The 14,603-nt window shown below is 35.1% G+C and overlaps 1 protein-coding gene across 1 annotated transcript in view; it reads left to right on the top strand.

Annotated features, from left to right (window-relative positions):
• Positions 1–3,730: 3,730 nt before the first annotated feature.
• The window catches only part of LOC113049392 (disabled homolog 2-interacting protein-like), a 116,683-nt gene continuing 105,810 nt past the window's right edge, over positions 3,731–14,603 (top strand). Inside the window, exons 1-2 of the mRNA XM_026211701.1 lie at positions 3,731–3,842; positions 9,037–9,163. Coding sequence (XP_026067486.1) covers positions 3,747–3,842; positions 9,037–9,163 — 223 coding nt within the window. The 5' untranslated portion in view covers positions 3,731–3,746. The remainder of the gene's footprint in view (positions 3,843–9,036; positions 9,164–14,603) is intronic.

Raw genomic sequence — 14,603 nt, 5'->3', positions numbered from 1 at the left:
CAATCACATTAAAATTGAAAGATAAGACTTCTCTCATCACAAGATTACAGGATTTAATAGTGCACAGAGTACTCTTTCAGAAACATTATTGCTTATGGTTACAATAATGAAGATAGTAATGGAGTTGACTAAGATATGAGAGATGAAGAAAAATATAGATCTTTTTTACACAAGCACACACGCACACATACACACACACACTTCTGTTCTGTATGCTTGCATGTGCAAGAGTTTAATACAGTCAGATGAGTCTTAAGCAGGATTTGTCTTTGCATTCCATGTTTTCACTAAACTGTTTCGTTTTTTGAAGGCAAGAGGTCATGTGACATCCTTTGTTGATTGTCATTATTTCCTGAATTCAATTTCTGTGAAGTATTTCTAATAACTTTAACTGCCAGTTGGAAAAGAAATTCTTGCAATCACACTGTGATGTTGTGGAAGTGAATGACTGTGCTTTCCAAGCCACGTGAAGTGTGTGATTCTGCATCTTCATACAAATATTTTTTTTTTTAATGACACTTTTTCTGACAGAATAAGGGTTCTTGAATGGGTTCTTTGAGCATAGAAACATCTCAGGAGGTCAGATGTAGAAGCTCACTCAAGATGACAATGTTCTGTTCACATATTGCTGTTTCATATTTTATACCTTTGTCTCTGATGTTTTACCTATACTGTTATTGGCACACAGTAAAGTATAGTGTTGTAAAATTAGTTGTAAAATTAATGTAGTGAAGACTAAGTCAGTAACATCTAGGGTTGCAAAATTATGGATATTTTCAATCTGGAAACTTTCCATGGGAATTAATGTAAATATATAGGATTTAACAGAAATTAATGGGAATAAACTGGAAATGTGCAAAATTGCAGGACCTAGGGACTTAAATGTAGGTGAGAAAAAAATCTTGCAGCATAATTTTGGTTAAAACAACCTGATTTAATGCAATTTCAGTTTAATTTCTACCCTACATATTGCTCAGTCACATGCACACAGCACACTGCTCACTGCAGGGCTATTGAGGCCACACCCCCTAAATGCACTGTGCTTTCCTCCATAACATGAACAGATCATTTCTTAAATCCTGCACACAAAACATAAAAATGTCCATCTTGGTAAGTATTAATGTATAAATTAATATTACAAACAAATAGTTTAAAATAGTTTAAAAAAGGCTGTGTGTAATATACTGTGCAACTTAATTAGGCTAAACCATTGTAAAAAAATACATGTACACATGTACACTGACTGAACAAACCATATAGACTGGAACAAACATTTAGGTGAGATAACAATAAACAGAAGTCTTAAAAATGACCCTCCTCCACACACAATGCCCTCTAGTCACCTAAGAGGGGAATTCCCCTCCAGTTTCTCTGAAGACACACTTGCTGCATTTGACCCCAAAGACAACATCTACGTTTTTATATTTTTAATATATTTGATCTATAGTATTCATGTTTAACTAGTAAATACCAAGTGTTATTACAGTAGCTAGCTAGCCAGTAAAATCAAGATATGACAAATAAAAGCGAGTTAGTACTTTTATTTGACAATTTATGAGGAATAAAATAGCTCACGCTGTGATGCTCTTTCAGCTAGCCAGTTTTCTGTTATCATACAGGAGTACAGTACCGGGCAAAAGTTTGGAAAAATGACTATTTTAAACATTGCATATCTTTTGCTCATCAAGCTTTCATTTATTTGATAACAAATACAGAACCAAACGGTAATATTGTGCAGTTTTCCTGGCATCACAATTTAAGATAATGGACTCTAAAAAATGCTGGGTTAAATACAAACCAGTGTTGGGTGAATTATGGACAAACCTAGCTATTGGGTTGTTTTGACCCAGTGGTTGGGTTACTTCCTGGAAGCTTGTGTTAAACATTTAAACAAACTGCTGGGTCAAAACAACCCAATAGCTAGGTTTGTCCATATTTCACCCAGTTAGAGTGTGGTTTTCTGTTATATATATTTTAAAGGTGCTGTATGTAGGATTGACACCAAGTGGTTGAACTAGGTATTTCAGTCCTAATTCAAAATATTGGAGAGGGTTTTTTTCACCCGGCCCCTCCTCCTCAGACTTGAGGCACACACAGGTTACCAGATTGATGACACAAAGCAAGAACTAGTGCACTTGGCGATGAATGAAATGAAATACGCCGTGTTTCCTGCAAACTGGCAACCCGAGATTGCAAGAGACAGTACAGTTGGGTAAACTTGGGCAGGTTTCACAAACCAAAACAAGTTCATTTTCAAAGGACAATAACTGACTGTAGCATTGTTCTTCAGATAAACAAATGTGTTAACTTAGCATGTTTCTTAAATATCTGCAAAGTATTACGGTATTTTTATGCTTTAGAAGAGTCAAAAACTTATATACATCACCTTTAAAATTATTTTTTTCTGTGATGCTAAGCTGATTTTGAACATCATTACATCATTCTTCAGTGTCACATGATTCTTCAGAAATCATCCTAATATGCTGATTTATAATCTTACATTTTGGAAACAATTGTACTGTTTAATTTTTATGTATGTTTGTATATGATAGTTTGATAAATTGATAAAACCCTGATAACATCAATATTGATTTGGATGTTATGATGATTCATTTAAAGTTCAACTAGATTTAAATTTTAAATATTTAAAATTGTACTTTATTATTATTATGCTCTGACAAATCATTTTAACTGACTATATATATACAATTCAAAAGTATTTTTTTTTTTATTAATCAAATTAATTAATAATACAATAAATTCAGGAAGGAGGCAATAAGCTGATCAAAAGTAAGAGTAAAGATTTATAATGTTACTAAATCATATTTATTGGTGTTCTTTTAATGTTTTTATTCATCAAAGAATACTGAAAAAAATATATCACGAAAATATAAAGCAGCACAATTATTTTTTAACATTAATAAGAGATGTTCATCTCATGTTCAAATCAGCACATCTTTCTGAAAGATCATGTGACACTGAGGACTGGAGTAATGATGCTGAAAAAAATGCATTTAAAATATACATTACATTAGAAAAATGTAACAGTGAATGTTATTAAACAATACATTAATCTGTAATGTTTCATAGAGCGCCCATGGACAGTTTCCATTCGTAAAGGACACAAAATGTAACAGCTAACTTCAACTAATTAATTATTTGGCTGTAAAAAGCTTTTTACCTTCATTCATGAGAAGCAGAGGTTCGCCATGAATGAGAATGAGAACAGAGTCCAGCGCGCTTGTTCAATGTTCTGAAACGAGATGAGATTGTTAACGTTCCATGCGGCAAGTCGATGTCTCCATATGAAATGCAAAAAAGCAACACTATCACAGAGTTGTAATTCACTTTACTTATGTTCTCCATATCACACTCAAATTAACATGGCAATATTTCTTGCTCACTGGGTGAATTATTTGGAAATCTCATTGTGGCAAAAGCTGGAGCCTCATTACCATATAAATGTGTTCCGAGCGCTCTTGTTTCATTTGGAAGACATGTCTGCTACAGGTTCAGGAATTGTTTGCTTTTCAGATCTTGCAGGATTTTGTTTGACCTTTGTAAAGAGGAGGAGTAAATGGAAAGGCACAGGCCCGTCTTTAAATACATGATCCAAACAGGAAGCCTGGCAGAAATCTGGCTCTCATCTTTTCTGATTTTGTGCTTTTTTGTTGTACTTCTCATCATTCTCTATTTCTGGTCTTTCTTCTGTCTTGTCAGATATGAGGGGTCCTGCAGGCCACTGGATGTCTTGTGGTCACCCGTGTGCTGAACGTGCCGTGTGGAACTCCAAGTTCTGTGTGGTCACTGACTATCAAATGCTGCTGCTGGACAAAGAGGAGGTATTATGCAATGACACAGAAAGAGCCTTTTCTCATATTCTTTGCATGCCCTTACAGTTTTTCTTAACTGGCTTTGGTATTTAAATCCGTTTCAGGTGAAATGTTAGTGCTAAATATACAGTAAGTGTAAACCGGGTACATTTGGGTCATTGAAACCAAATCATGTTGTGTTTAGAAATGCATGTGATCTCATTGCGCATGTCATATATTTATCACATATTGAATATTTACTAACATAGTGATTTTAGTCAAATATTTAGCTGCAAATGTCTTGTTTGTACTAAGATTGAATAAAAAGTATATTTGGGAGTAACAGTGGCAATTTATTTTTACTTTTTTGCACTTGAAAAATGAAACCACTTTTTTCTGTTTGGAGACAGCAAAATCTTGTTTTGTTACTTGAATACTTATAATAACTACCAGCAAACTTATATAACTTTATATATATATACAAAATATTTCTATTTTAAATTAATGCTGTTATTTTGAACTTTCTATTTAAGGAATTATTAGGAATAAATTACACGTTCACTTTGTTTTTTTGCGCGGTATCAAATACTGAAAATGAAAATCCCAAAATCCAGTGTTTTGAAAAAAGAAGGGAAGAGGCAGAAGGGCAAAGTATTTTGTGTTGGTTGTGACTGAGCTAGTCCAAGCACATGAGAGCAAATAGCATGTTAGCTGTGTGTAGTTTGTCATTGTGACATGTGCAGAAGTGCGGTACATCAGCAGGCTCCCTGAGCTCACTTTTCGGCCTGGCAGCCAAGACACACGGCGTTCCACAGAGGCAATCAATAGATGGCCCACGCTTGCAAAGAATATATGCTGTGTACTGTGGTCGATAAAGCATTTTCCGCTCACCCATAGCTCACGCTGTATGTCAAATCCTCTGTTATCAGCCAGAGAGCAGTGCTGTAATAAATCTCCACTCCTCTATTACTGGCCAGACAGAGCAGTAGTAAATGATTCTCTGCTTGAGGCAGAGCAAAAGACAGATTCTCTCCTGGCAATACCAGATCTTTAATGCTTAATAAATTTGTTCATGTACTTACTGTACTTATAGGATGATTCCCCCCCCCCCATTCATTTATTTAGAAAATCATCCTTGATGTTGCTACATGAGCACAGCTAACACACACCTAGAGCCTTGAGCGGTCTTATTTTGTTAAAAAATAACATCTTTTAACATCGGTTCATTTGATAAGTAAACTAAATGAATTAATGAACAGTGTTGTCTTTATCCACAAATAAAATACTGTTCTTGTGCTAGAAATGTATGTTCAGACACATCAGTTTTAGTCATATAAAGTACAATGTCTTTTAATTCAGTTTACTCTATTAGGGAAAGAAGAAATGCTTTGAGGTTTTTACACAAGATGTCAAAATATGATGTAGGTAAATATTTAGGTATATGTGAGTGTACTTAACCATTATTCGGGAACACATTTGTAGACATAGCTAAATCTGACAATCTTCTTTTGGGAGTGTTCTCATTTGTAGAAACTGTTTAAATATAATATTTTTTTAATTGTAAAAGTGCAGAAAGTATATATTAGGGTGTGGGTAAGGGTAATGGTTTATACTGTAACAAGGCAAGGCAGGTTCATTTATATAGCACATTTCTTACACAATGGTAATTCAAAGGGCTTTACATAAAAGGAAGTAAAATAATCATTAAAAAAATCATGACATTAAAACAAAGACTCTAAAAACTTTTTTAATTGATTAAAAAAAGAAATACAGAAAATGATTCTATATAAAATATAAGTTTGGACGTAGCACAGTGCTCATTCAATAAATGCATAGCTAAACCGATGAGTCTGGATGTTTAAATATGGCTAATGTTTTAACACATCTGATCTCTTCTGGAAGAGTTTCTCCAAGTCTTGACTGAAAAACAAAATCTAATTATTGCAATGTTTTTGAGATGATAGTATGCTGATTTAGTTACTGCTTTGACATGACTACTGAAACAAAGGTCTGTCTCCAGAATCATACAAAGTTTTTAGTTGTTTGCCACCAATTGCTTCAAAAACAGACATAGTAACTTAGTTTTGAAATTGCCAGTCTTTCTAGCATACTAGCTGTGGCTAGTTCCACATTGAAAGCATGAAGGCTGCCTTTATAGATGGTATAGTGAATTTCACAATTTGTCTTCCGCATACTAGTGTTCTGATTAATGCATCTTTTTCTGCCATATACCAATCTATTCAGTGATGGCAGAGATCAAAATATTAAAGACAATACAGAAGTGATCAGATAGTGCTACATCCTTAGTAACAATGAAATGTTTAGACCTCTACTGATGAGTAGACTGAAATCTAGAGTGTGTCCACGATTGTATGTGGATCCAAGCACATGCTGAATCAGGTCAAAAGTGTTCCAAACGGTTATAATTTATTTTGTAGTTTTGATTTCTGCATTATCCTTGGGAATATTAAAATACCCTGCAATTGCAAAAGAGTCAAAATCTGAAGAAATCATTTTAGGATTTTTTTCTTTCTTTTTTTTAACAGGAGGCCTGTAAATAATGATAAACAGAATGCGTGGAGCACCTTTCAGTACAATGCATAGATATTCAAAAGACAAATACTGACCAACTGACAGTTGCTTGCATTGATAGACATCTTTAAATAAAGCAGCTACAGCCCCACCTCTCCTAAAAGTCCTACAGAAACTTATAAAAGTAAAGTTAGGAGGGGCTGCTTCATTGAGGACTGTTGCGCTGCAGCTGTCTTCTAGCCATGTTTCATTTAGAAAAATAAAATTCAGGTTGTTTGTGGTTTAGTCATTGATCAGAAATGTTTGGTTTGAGGCCATCCAGTTTAAAAAGTTGTCTACAGCCCCAGAAAAACTTTAGGTTTTCGATTAAGTTGTCTCCTTTTATACTGCAAGTTCTTTGTAGTCGTGTGTTCAGCCCAAGCAACCATGAAAACATGTTTATTCCCCTTGATGGGGGTGGTCCATTGATAAATGACTGAACTTCAAGTCTTTAAAGAGTCTGCTTTAAAGAGTTCACTGAAATACTCCTTTAGGAGTTCCAACTGTTCTTTCTGAATATCATTCTTCCCCTCATGGATGATGAGTAGATTTGCAGTCTTGTGCTTCTTTAGAATGTTCCGAAGTTCCTTGTTCACATCAGAGGCGGTTACTTGAGGAAAGCAGCATGTACAGCAGTTGTAGTCCTGCTGTGGATGTTTCTGATAATGGAGTCACCCACTATCGGAGTCTTTGGCTTGGCTGCGCTCTGAACTGAATGCCGCTGTCTTCTCGACCTTGAGCACCTGTTAGTAGCAATGTTAGCTGCTGGCTGATACGATCCATGTTCAGTCACATTTGGGGATTACTAACCCACATTCATTAATGCTTCAAATCTGTTCTCAAGATGTATAGGGGTGGTAGAATACCAATGTTTGCAAGCCTTGTCCTATCCGGGCTAGAGCATGCTACGGCAGCAATACAAGATACTCATGACAATCTAATGTCTGATGTTTGTGCCATCGATTAGTCTTTTGATCAGTTTCGGCTTGTTCCTCTACACTTGGTATCAAATGTTGAGATTTATTAGATTCACAGGACTCATGGGCTGTATGCTGAGATGGTCCGTGATGATGGTCTACTTTGTGTTTCACCTGTTTTGGAAGCACATCAAGTAACTTTGTTTCAAGAACCGCAATCCTTTGTAGAAGTCTGTGTCAGTTCATTCAAGTAGATTCCACAAGAGGCATTTTCTTTCTTGTCTCTTTGAAAGTAGGCAGCTTTATTTTCCCGACTCCAAAATGTGCGCTGCTGGCAGTAGGAGGCAAAGAGTCGTCTTTTTTGTAGTATTACTCCAGTTCCGAAAAGTTTTTTAGTTTAGTATCTGTGCCAAAAATTTGTTGTTTGAGCACTGTGCTGGTCTGCTGAATTTAAAATCTTAGAAAAATCTGAGAAAAGTACATCAATGGGGTGCAAAGGGCAGAGCAGTAAGCCAGAGCGTCTGAACAGTAGTGAAGCTGGAAGCAACTAGGTGTGTATTAAAATAACAGAAAATGCATTTAAATATGCATACCACAATGTGTTTTATTGTAAAAACATAGTTTTTGTGCTTTCTTGGCACACTGTTTTCGTTAGTGTTTTTGTTATTTAATAACTAATTTGGTAACACTCAAAGGACCAATGCTCACTATTAACTAGTTGCTTTATTAGCATGCAATATTGGTAATCTGATCATATTTTAGATCCCTTAATCCTACCCTATACATAATCTTAGCATCTACCTTAAATTATGTTTTATTAACAAGATATTATTTTTCCCACCTCAAAAATATAATATATTTAGCTAAACCCTTTAGCACTATATGTTGTTTCATTTAATTAAAATCACTCTCCCAAGTAAGAAAAGAATCAGCCTACAGGCAAGTGCTAATATGAAAAGTAATAATATGAATCAAATTTTACTCCACATTGACTTCAGACCTAAAATATTTTTAGGGTTTGGCAAATACCATGGTTATGAAACTAAAATTTCAGTAGCGTTAAATTGATTTGGACTGTCAGTAAACCAGATTTCTGTGGCTGAAATTGAATCTGGACTGTTTCTTAAGGGCAAATTCACAGTTGGTAATCACAAAAAAAGCACAGAGGCATAGTCTCAAGAGAATTCATGTTCTGAATGTTTGGTTATAACACCACGAGGGCTGAATGTGTACTCTAAACATGATTCTGGGAAGGAACGCAGGGTCATTTTGGTAGTCAGAGCTGCCCAAATCTGACACTGAATTCCCTAGAGTTAAGTTGCTCTCGCTTCCTCTTTCTCCTTCTGTATTCCTATCAGTATACGTTTTGGTCATGCCTACCAATAGTGAGTAAATTAAGAAAAACAAATTGAGTGGTCATAAATATTTCTTGGTATCCTTTTTTTACCCCTATGATAATATTTATCAGCGTTATTTTTGCATGTTTATGACATGGCATTATATATGGAATAGCATAGCCATATTCAGTAAGTAATTTAATTGGCTAGAAGCCCTTTGATTAATATATTCATACTCTGTCCATCTGTGTGCTTGTTTTATTGAATTCTTTATGTCTTGCTGCCTCTGATTGTCTGACTTGAAGCTGTTCGGATGGAATATATTAATAATGAGATTAGAGTCAAGTGAATGTGTGCTCAATCGGGTCTTTCTTTCTCTTTCTTGTGTTCTGCTGTCAGATACACCCTCTGCTCCTACAGGAGAAGAGGACTGACACCTGCAAATCCAGACAGCTGCGTCGCACCATTAGTGTTCCTGTGGAGACGCAGTTCCCAGAATTCCATTGTCATCTGTCAGTGGATAACGGTTAGTGTACTACTGTTACTCCACAAGTTTACAACACAGCCAGGGGCCAGGTCTCTCATGGTCATAGAAAACCTGGGAATATAAGGGAATAAAATGTTTATTATAGTTTTGTGGTTATGTTCGAGTCTTGAAGTGTTTTATCTGCTTAAATTTACTCTTTGTACATGAGAAAAAAATTATAAAGTCTTAGTCAAAATGTGTGGTCCCACTTTATATTAGGTGGCCTTAACTACTATGTACTTACATAAAAAAATAAGTACAATGTACTTACTGTTTTCATATTGTATTGTAAAACACTTTTGCTGCTATTGAGTTGGGATAGGGGTAAGGTTAGGGAGAGGGTTGGAGGTATGGGTAAGTTTAAGGGTGGGTTAAGGTGTAAAGTATGGGTCAACAGTCTAATTATAAATGTAATTACAGAAATTAAATACAGATGTAATTACATGTAGGTTTTTTTCAAATATAAGTACAATGTAAAAACATGTATGTACACTATAAGTACATTGTAATAAATTATTAATTAAAATGTAAGTACATAGTAGTTAAGGCCACTTAATTCCTCAAAATATCCTATAATATAAAACGACCATTACTTTTATTTTGTATCTTAATTATGAGGAATCTGTCAATTGTTTTGACACTTTTTTTGTCACAAACTACCTTTGCTACTGTACATATTTGCAGACAAACTCATAATATATTTAGGAGTTGTCCTTGTCTCTGACTAAACTGGTTTTTATTTTTTGAAGAAGTAGTTATCTATGCTACCTTATTCTCAGTTATTTAAGCCTTGTCATTTTTATTGAGGCCAGCAGGGGAGGATGTTGGCTGAAATATTATTTTCTTCTGTCAAAGGATGTTTCTTCTAGGGCTGCGTTCTGTCAGTTTGGACTAACTTTTATAGTCATGTTTTTATTTTGTTCGCATTTTTGCCTGTTATCTGTGTTGTGTGCATACTTTATTTGGCTGAGGTTGTTTTGTGCCATTTTATTGGCCTACTAACTCATGTATGTTTTCCCATGAATATACTAGTTTCTATTAAATGGGAATGCCTGAGGAACACAATGTTGAGTCCACTCAACTGTGCTGAAAATGCTGGAATTTGTCTAGTATCGCTTCTGTTTTACTGAGTACAGGAGAGTACTCAGAAGTATGTATTTTAAACGAGCAACACATTTGTTGCTGCAGAGTTTCATGCATGCAGTGTTCTGTTTTTATTTCGGATATCTTTTGATTCTGCTTATTTATCACCTATGGTAATGATTTAGTACGAGACTGAGGTATTAGATTCTGGTATGGTACTGAAGAAAAATTTGTGCTGAGCCTAAAATACAGCTAACAATAAGGCAAATGAAGATTCGAATGCAGATCCTACTACAGTCCTCAAGAGTCTCGCTCTGTTCTGCTTTTAATTTCTGTGCCATATTTTTGTACTGCTTGACGGAGACATATAGATTTACTGAGAGTCTCATTTAACTTAGTAAACATTTTGGCTTTCTCAAACTCAAATATATTTATATGTATATATATATATATATCAACCCATTCTCACTCCAAAGGCGTCAAAAACCGAAGCATGGTCAAGCGCCCCTAGCGTCACTTTTATGACGCCAAATGTGCCTCTCGGCGTCGAATATCGAAGCACTACGACCTTCATTGCTTTCAATGGGAAACTTTTGGCGTCAGAATTTGACACGAGGACATGAGATGTTTATCGCTATGAAATCACGTTCAAGAAGTCTCATTCAGCACACATCGCGATACTTGCTATCAGTTCCACAGTTTGGGTGAGTAGTCGTATATACGCTCTTTTAATGCCTTTTATAAAATGTATTCTGTCTTATTTATTAATCAAATTAGTGCCATATGTTTAATCGCTGTATTATATCGGTCATCCGCGGCTGTCTTTGAGTTTCATTGCGTTTAAATAAATGAACACAGCTGCTAATTAGTCTGATTAAACTCTATCTGTCACGTGACGTGCCATAGACCTTCGAACAGTTTTATATTATTATTAATTTCAGGATTAATGATGTAAGTTGTATTTGTAGTAAAATCATGGTAATCACGACACTTACAATAGTAATAAATGAAATGTGAAGTTAAAACACAGTAAACAGGACATTAGTAACTGTAACTGTAGTTTTACTATGGTATATTAATAATCAATACAACAATACAATAATCACCAAACCAGCTATGTTTGTATCACTGTAATGTTAGTGTTTTTATGTGCTTTTATATGACAGATATCACAGTAATCATATGTTCTGTACCATGCTTTTAATACCTTTTAATGTAAATCCAAAAAAAAAAAAAAATGCAATTAAAAATAAATAATAAAACATGCATTTTTCCATCTTGCAGTTCTTTCATATCAGTTTATATATATATATATATATATATATATATATATATATATATATATATATATATATATATATATATTATATCTAAATATTTTGCTCACAGATCATTATTAACATTCTGTATATAATTCAATTTTATTTACTCTCCCCTTTTTATTATTTTTATTTTTATTTTTAGCTGAAAAGACGTAAAGGCAGTCAGCCCAGTGGTGTTTCTGGAGAGGGATTCCTTCAGAAATGGAGAAGACAGAAAGCTGCGGAGGCAGATATTTGCAGCAGTAAGTCTGTGATAGTTTGTCTCTTTTATCAAACATTCCTGCTGTTATAATTTGTACAGCATTTGTTGTTTCTTAAACTGCTGCACTGTCCAAATACCCACACTTGCCATCTTTGCACTTGACCACTTGATTACTTATTTGACGTCTTTCCTGTATTTGGCCTAGTGTTCGAGTGAGCATGATGACCACAAGTGTGTGTCGAACTTTTCATGACCTGATGACTGTGTTTCCCAATCCTGATCCTGGAGAACCCCAGCACTGCACGGTTTTGGTGTCTCTCTTATCTGCCTTGGAGTCTTCACTGATGAGCTGATGAGTTGAATCAGGTGTGTTTGATCAGGGAGACATCTCAAATGTGCAGTGTTGGGCTTCTCCAGGACCAGGATTGGGAGCCACTGCCTTATGGGACACTTATGTGTTTACAGAGATTTTGAATAACTAATTATCAATATTTCACATACTGTACATTGGACAGCTTCCCATGACCTCTTGTGAGATCTCGGCAAAAAGTCTGACGATTTATTCCAAAACATGATGCATGATGGGATACACTAAGCTTTGTATAGCGCTCCGGAGCAGTATTGGAGAGGTTTAGTGTGTGTTAAGGACGCTGTGCTTTGGCATTATTAAGACCGGGGACAGTCTCGTTCACACACTGTCACGTACACACACTCTCAAGTGGCCAAGACTGCAAGTGTGGGTATCTGGACAGGGTCAAAGTCTTAAAAATGATCCCTAAACACATCACAGTCTTAATAATCCAGTTTAACACTTGTATGATATTGTACAAGCCCCAGGACAGCCTCATCTGACACTATCAAAAGAATTCATATGACTATAGCTTGCTATTAATTACTTGCTTTCAATAATGGATTCATTTAACATTTAATTATACAGCATCTTTACAGAGGTGTAATGTACAAGCTGCACGTAATTAATAATATTTCCTTCTTTCTGTTTTACAGGATTTTTTGCAGATAATCCTAATGCTGTTCTTCTTTTTCAGGTCTAAAATATCAAGCTCAACAACTCACTCAAGAGCCAACCCTCACAAACCTTCCTAAAAACTAAAAGAGCTGTTACTGAGTCTCAGCGAATCTTGCCATGATCAGCTCTTCCCAAGTACATTTGTTTAGAATATTTTTTTTAATCAACATTTACTCCTCAAATGCTCTGGTCTGAATCTTACTTTAAATTAACTTAATTATGTTTAATGAGCAATATTATTTGCACACAGAGTAAGTAGAGATTATCTTGTTTCACAGAAGAGAAGGAAGACCAAGGAAATGATTTGCTCAGGATGAGGAATGAAGATGGCCATCTTGTGCTCAAACAAACAGAAGTCCTCTGGTATGTGTGTGTTGAAGCAATGCTGTGTTATACAACATTTTATGATGATCTCTCACAGAACTGGTCATGTCAGCCTTGATTTCTTTTTTTACTATTACAATTACAGCATGTTAGCAAAGTGTGACTGGACATTTTTAATATTATGTTTTTAAAAACACACCACCTGTTTTAAAAGTAGACAAGTATCATGAAATTGGTTTAGTTGATATAAACACCAATGTACATTATTTCATTGTTTTCTAAATGTTATGTTATAAATTGTGAATTGATAGTGGATTGGTTTGAAGCCAGGCCTTACACTGCACAGACTAAAACACGTTTGTGAGAGAAGTCAGGAACTTTAGAGAAAGATTCTAGAGGAAGAAAACACATTTACTGCAACAATAGATGAATTCTAGAGTCTCTGAGAACTACACATGCTAATGCAGTCTCATGAGCAAGACCTTTGCCTCTGTAACTTTTTCTTAATTCTTTAATTTTTATTGCAGTATTTTTATTTGTACAGATGATCTCATCAGCCAAATGAGGGGTTTTGACCAAGTGATGCTCTTGAAAGGAGTGAAAGAAGAGGATGTGCTAAATTCTCTTCAGAGAAAAAGCTTCTCAAAAGGTCTTAAAACAGCTTGAAGAATGGTAAGTGTACAGTACTACAAGGGTCATAGTTGCTCACACTGCTAAAATCACACAGAACATAAGCTGCGCTCTCTGTCCATTAAACAACTTCATCTGGATTGTTTGTTTCACTTTGACCAGGTCTGGGATCTTAGGACTGAGAGATCCTCTGGCTGAGAGAAGCTACACCACATCAGTGCTGGATATCAACCACAAACTGTTTCCAGACACGAGAGAAGAAGAACACGATGGGGAGATGAAACCAGTTTAGATGTGATGATGGGAATCATTATTTTCTGGAACAGTATCTCATGTCTTATATGTATCACATGATCTGTATCACAGTTGACTGGATGGGACTGTGTGACTTTTAAGGACATTTCATCACTCATCTGTGTGAACTGATTTATATATGAGGTTAATGTATTTTTGATGATAATTATTTTCATTGAATCTTATTCGTCTTGATGCTACTTTATCAACTTTATAGTCTATGCTTCAATAAAATGAAAATGGTGAATATTGTGTTCTGAAGATTCTTGTTAAATACATAATTTTACTAGGTAGGCTGATATGTGTTTATTTTAGACTTGGAAAAACGACATATTAATTATTGGGATTATTTTTTTATTTAAGACATAAACATTTTTGATCGGATTAATAACATCTGGGACATCAGTACACCAGAAAGTATTTTTTTATATTTTAGTAACAAATATGCACATTTTTTAGTGAAATAAAGGGAGTTACGAGATTAACTATTCTGCATTACAAGATGGTGCCATGGGCTTTATTGTTACAAACACTTGAGGGATAACTGAGAATGTAGCA

The sequence above is a fragment of the Carassius auratus genome, chromosome 30, assembly GCF_003368295.1.
Source record: "Carassius auratus strain Wakin chromosome 30, ASM336829v1, whole genome shotgun sequence".
Lineage (NCBI taxonomy): Eukaryota > Metazoa > Chordata > Actinopteri > Cypriniformes > Cyprinidae > Carassius > Carassius auratus.
Note: the sequence above shows the minus strand (reverse complement) of the source record. Positions and strands in the feature narration are given on the sequence as shown.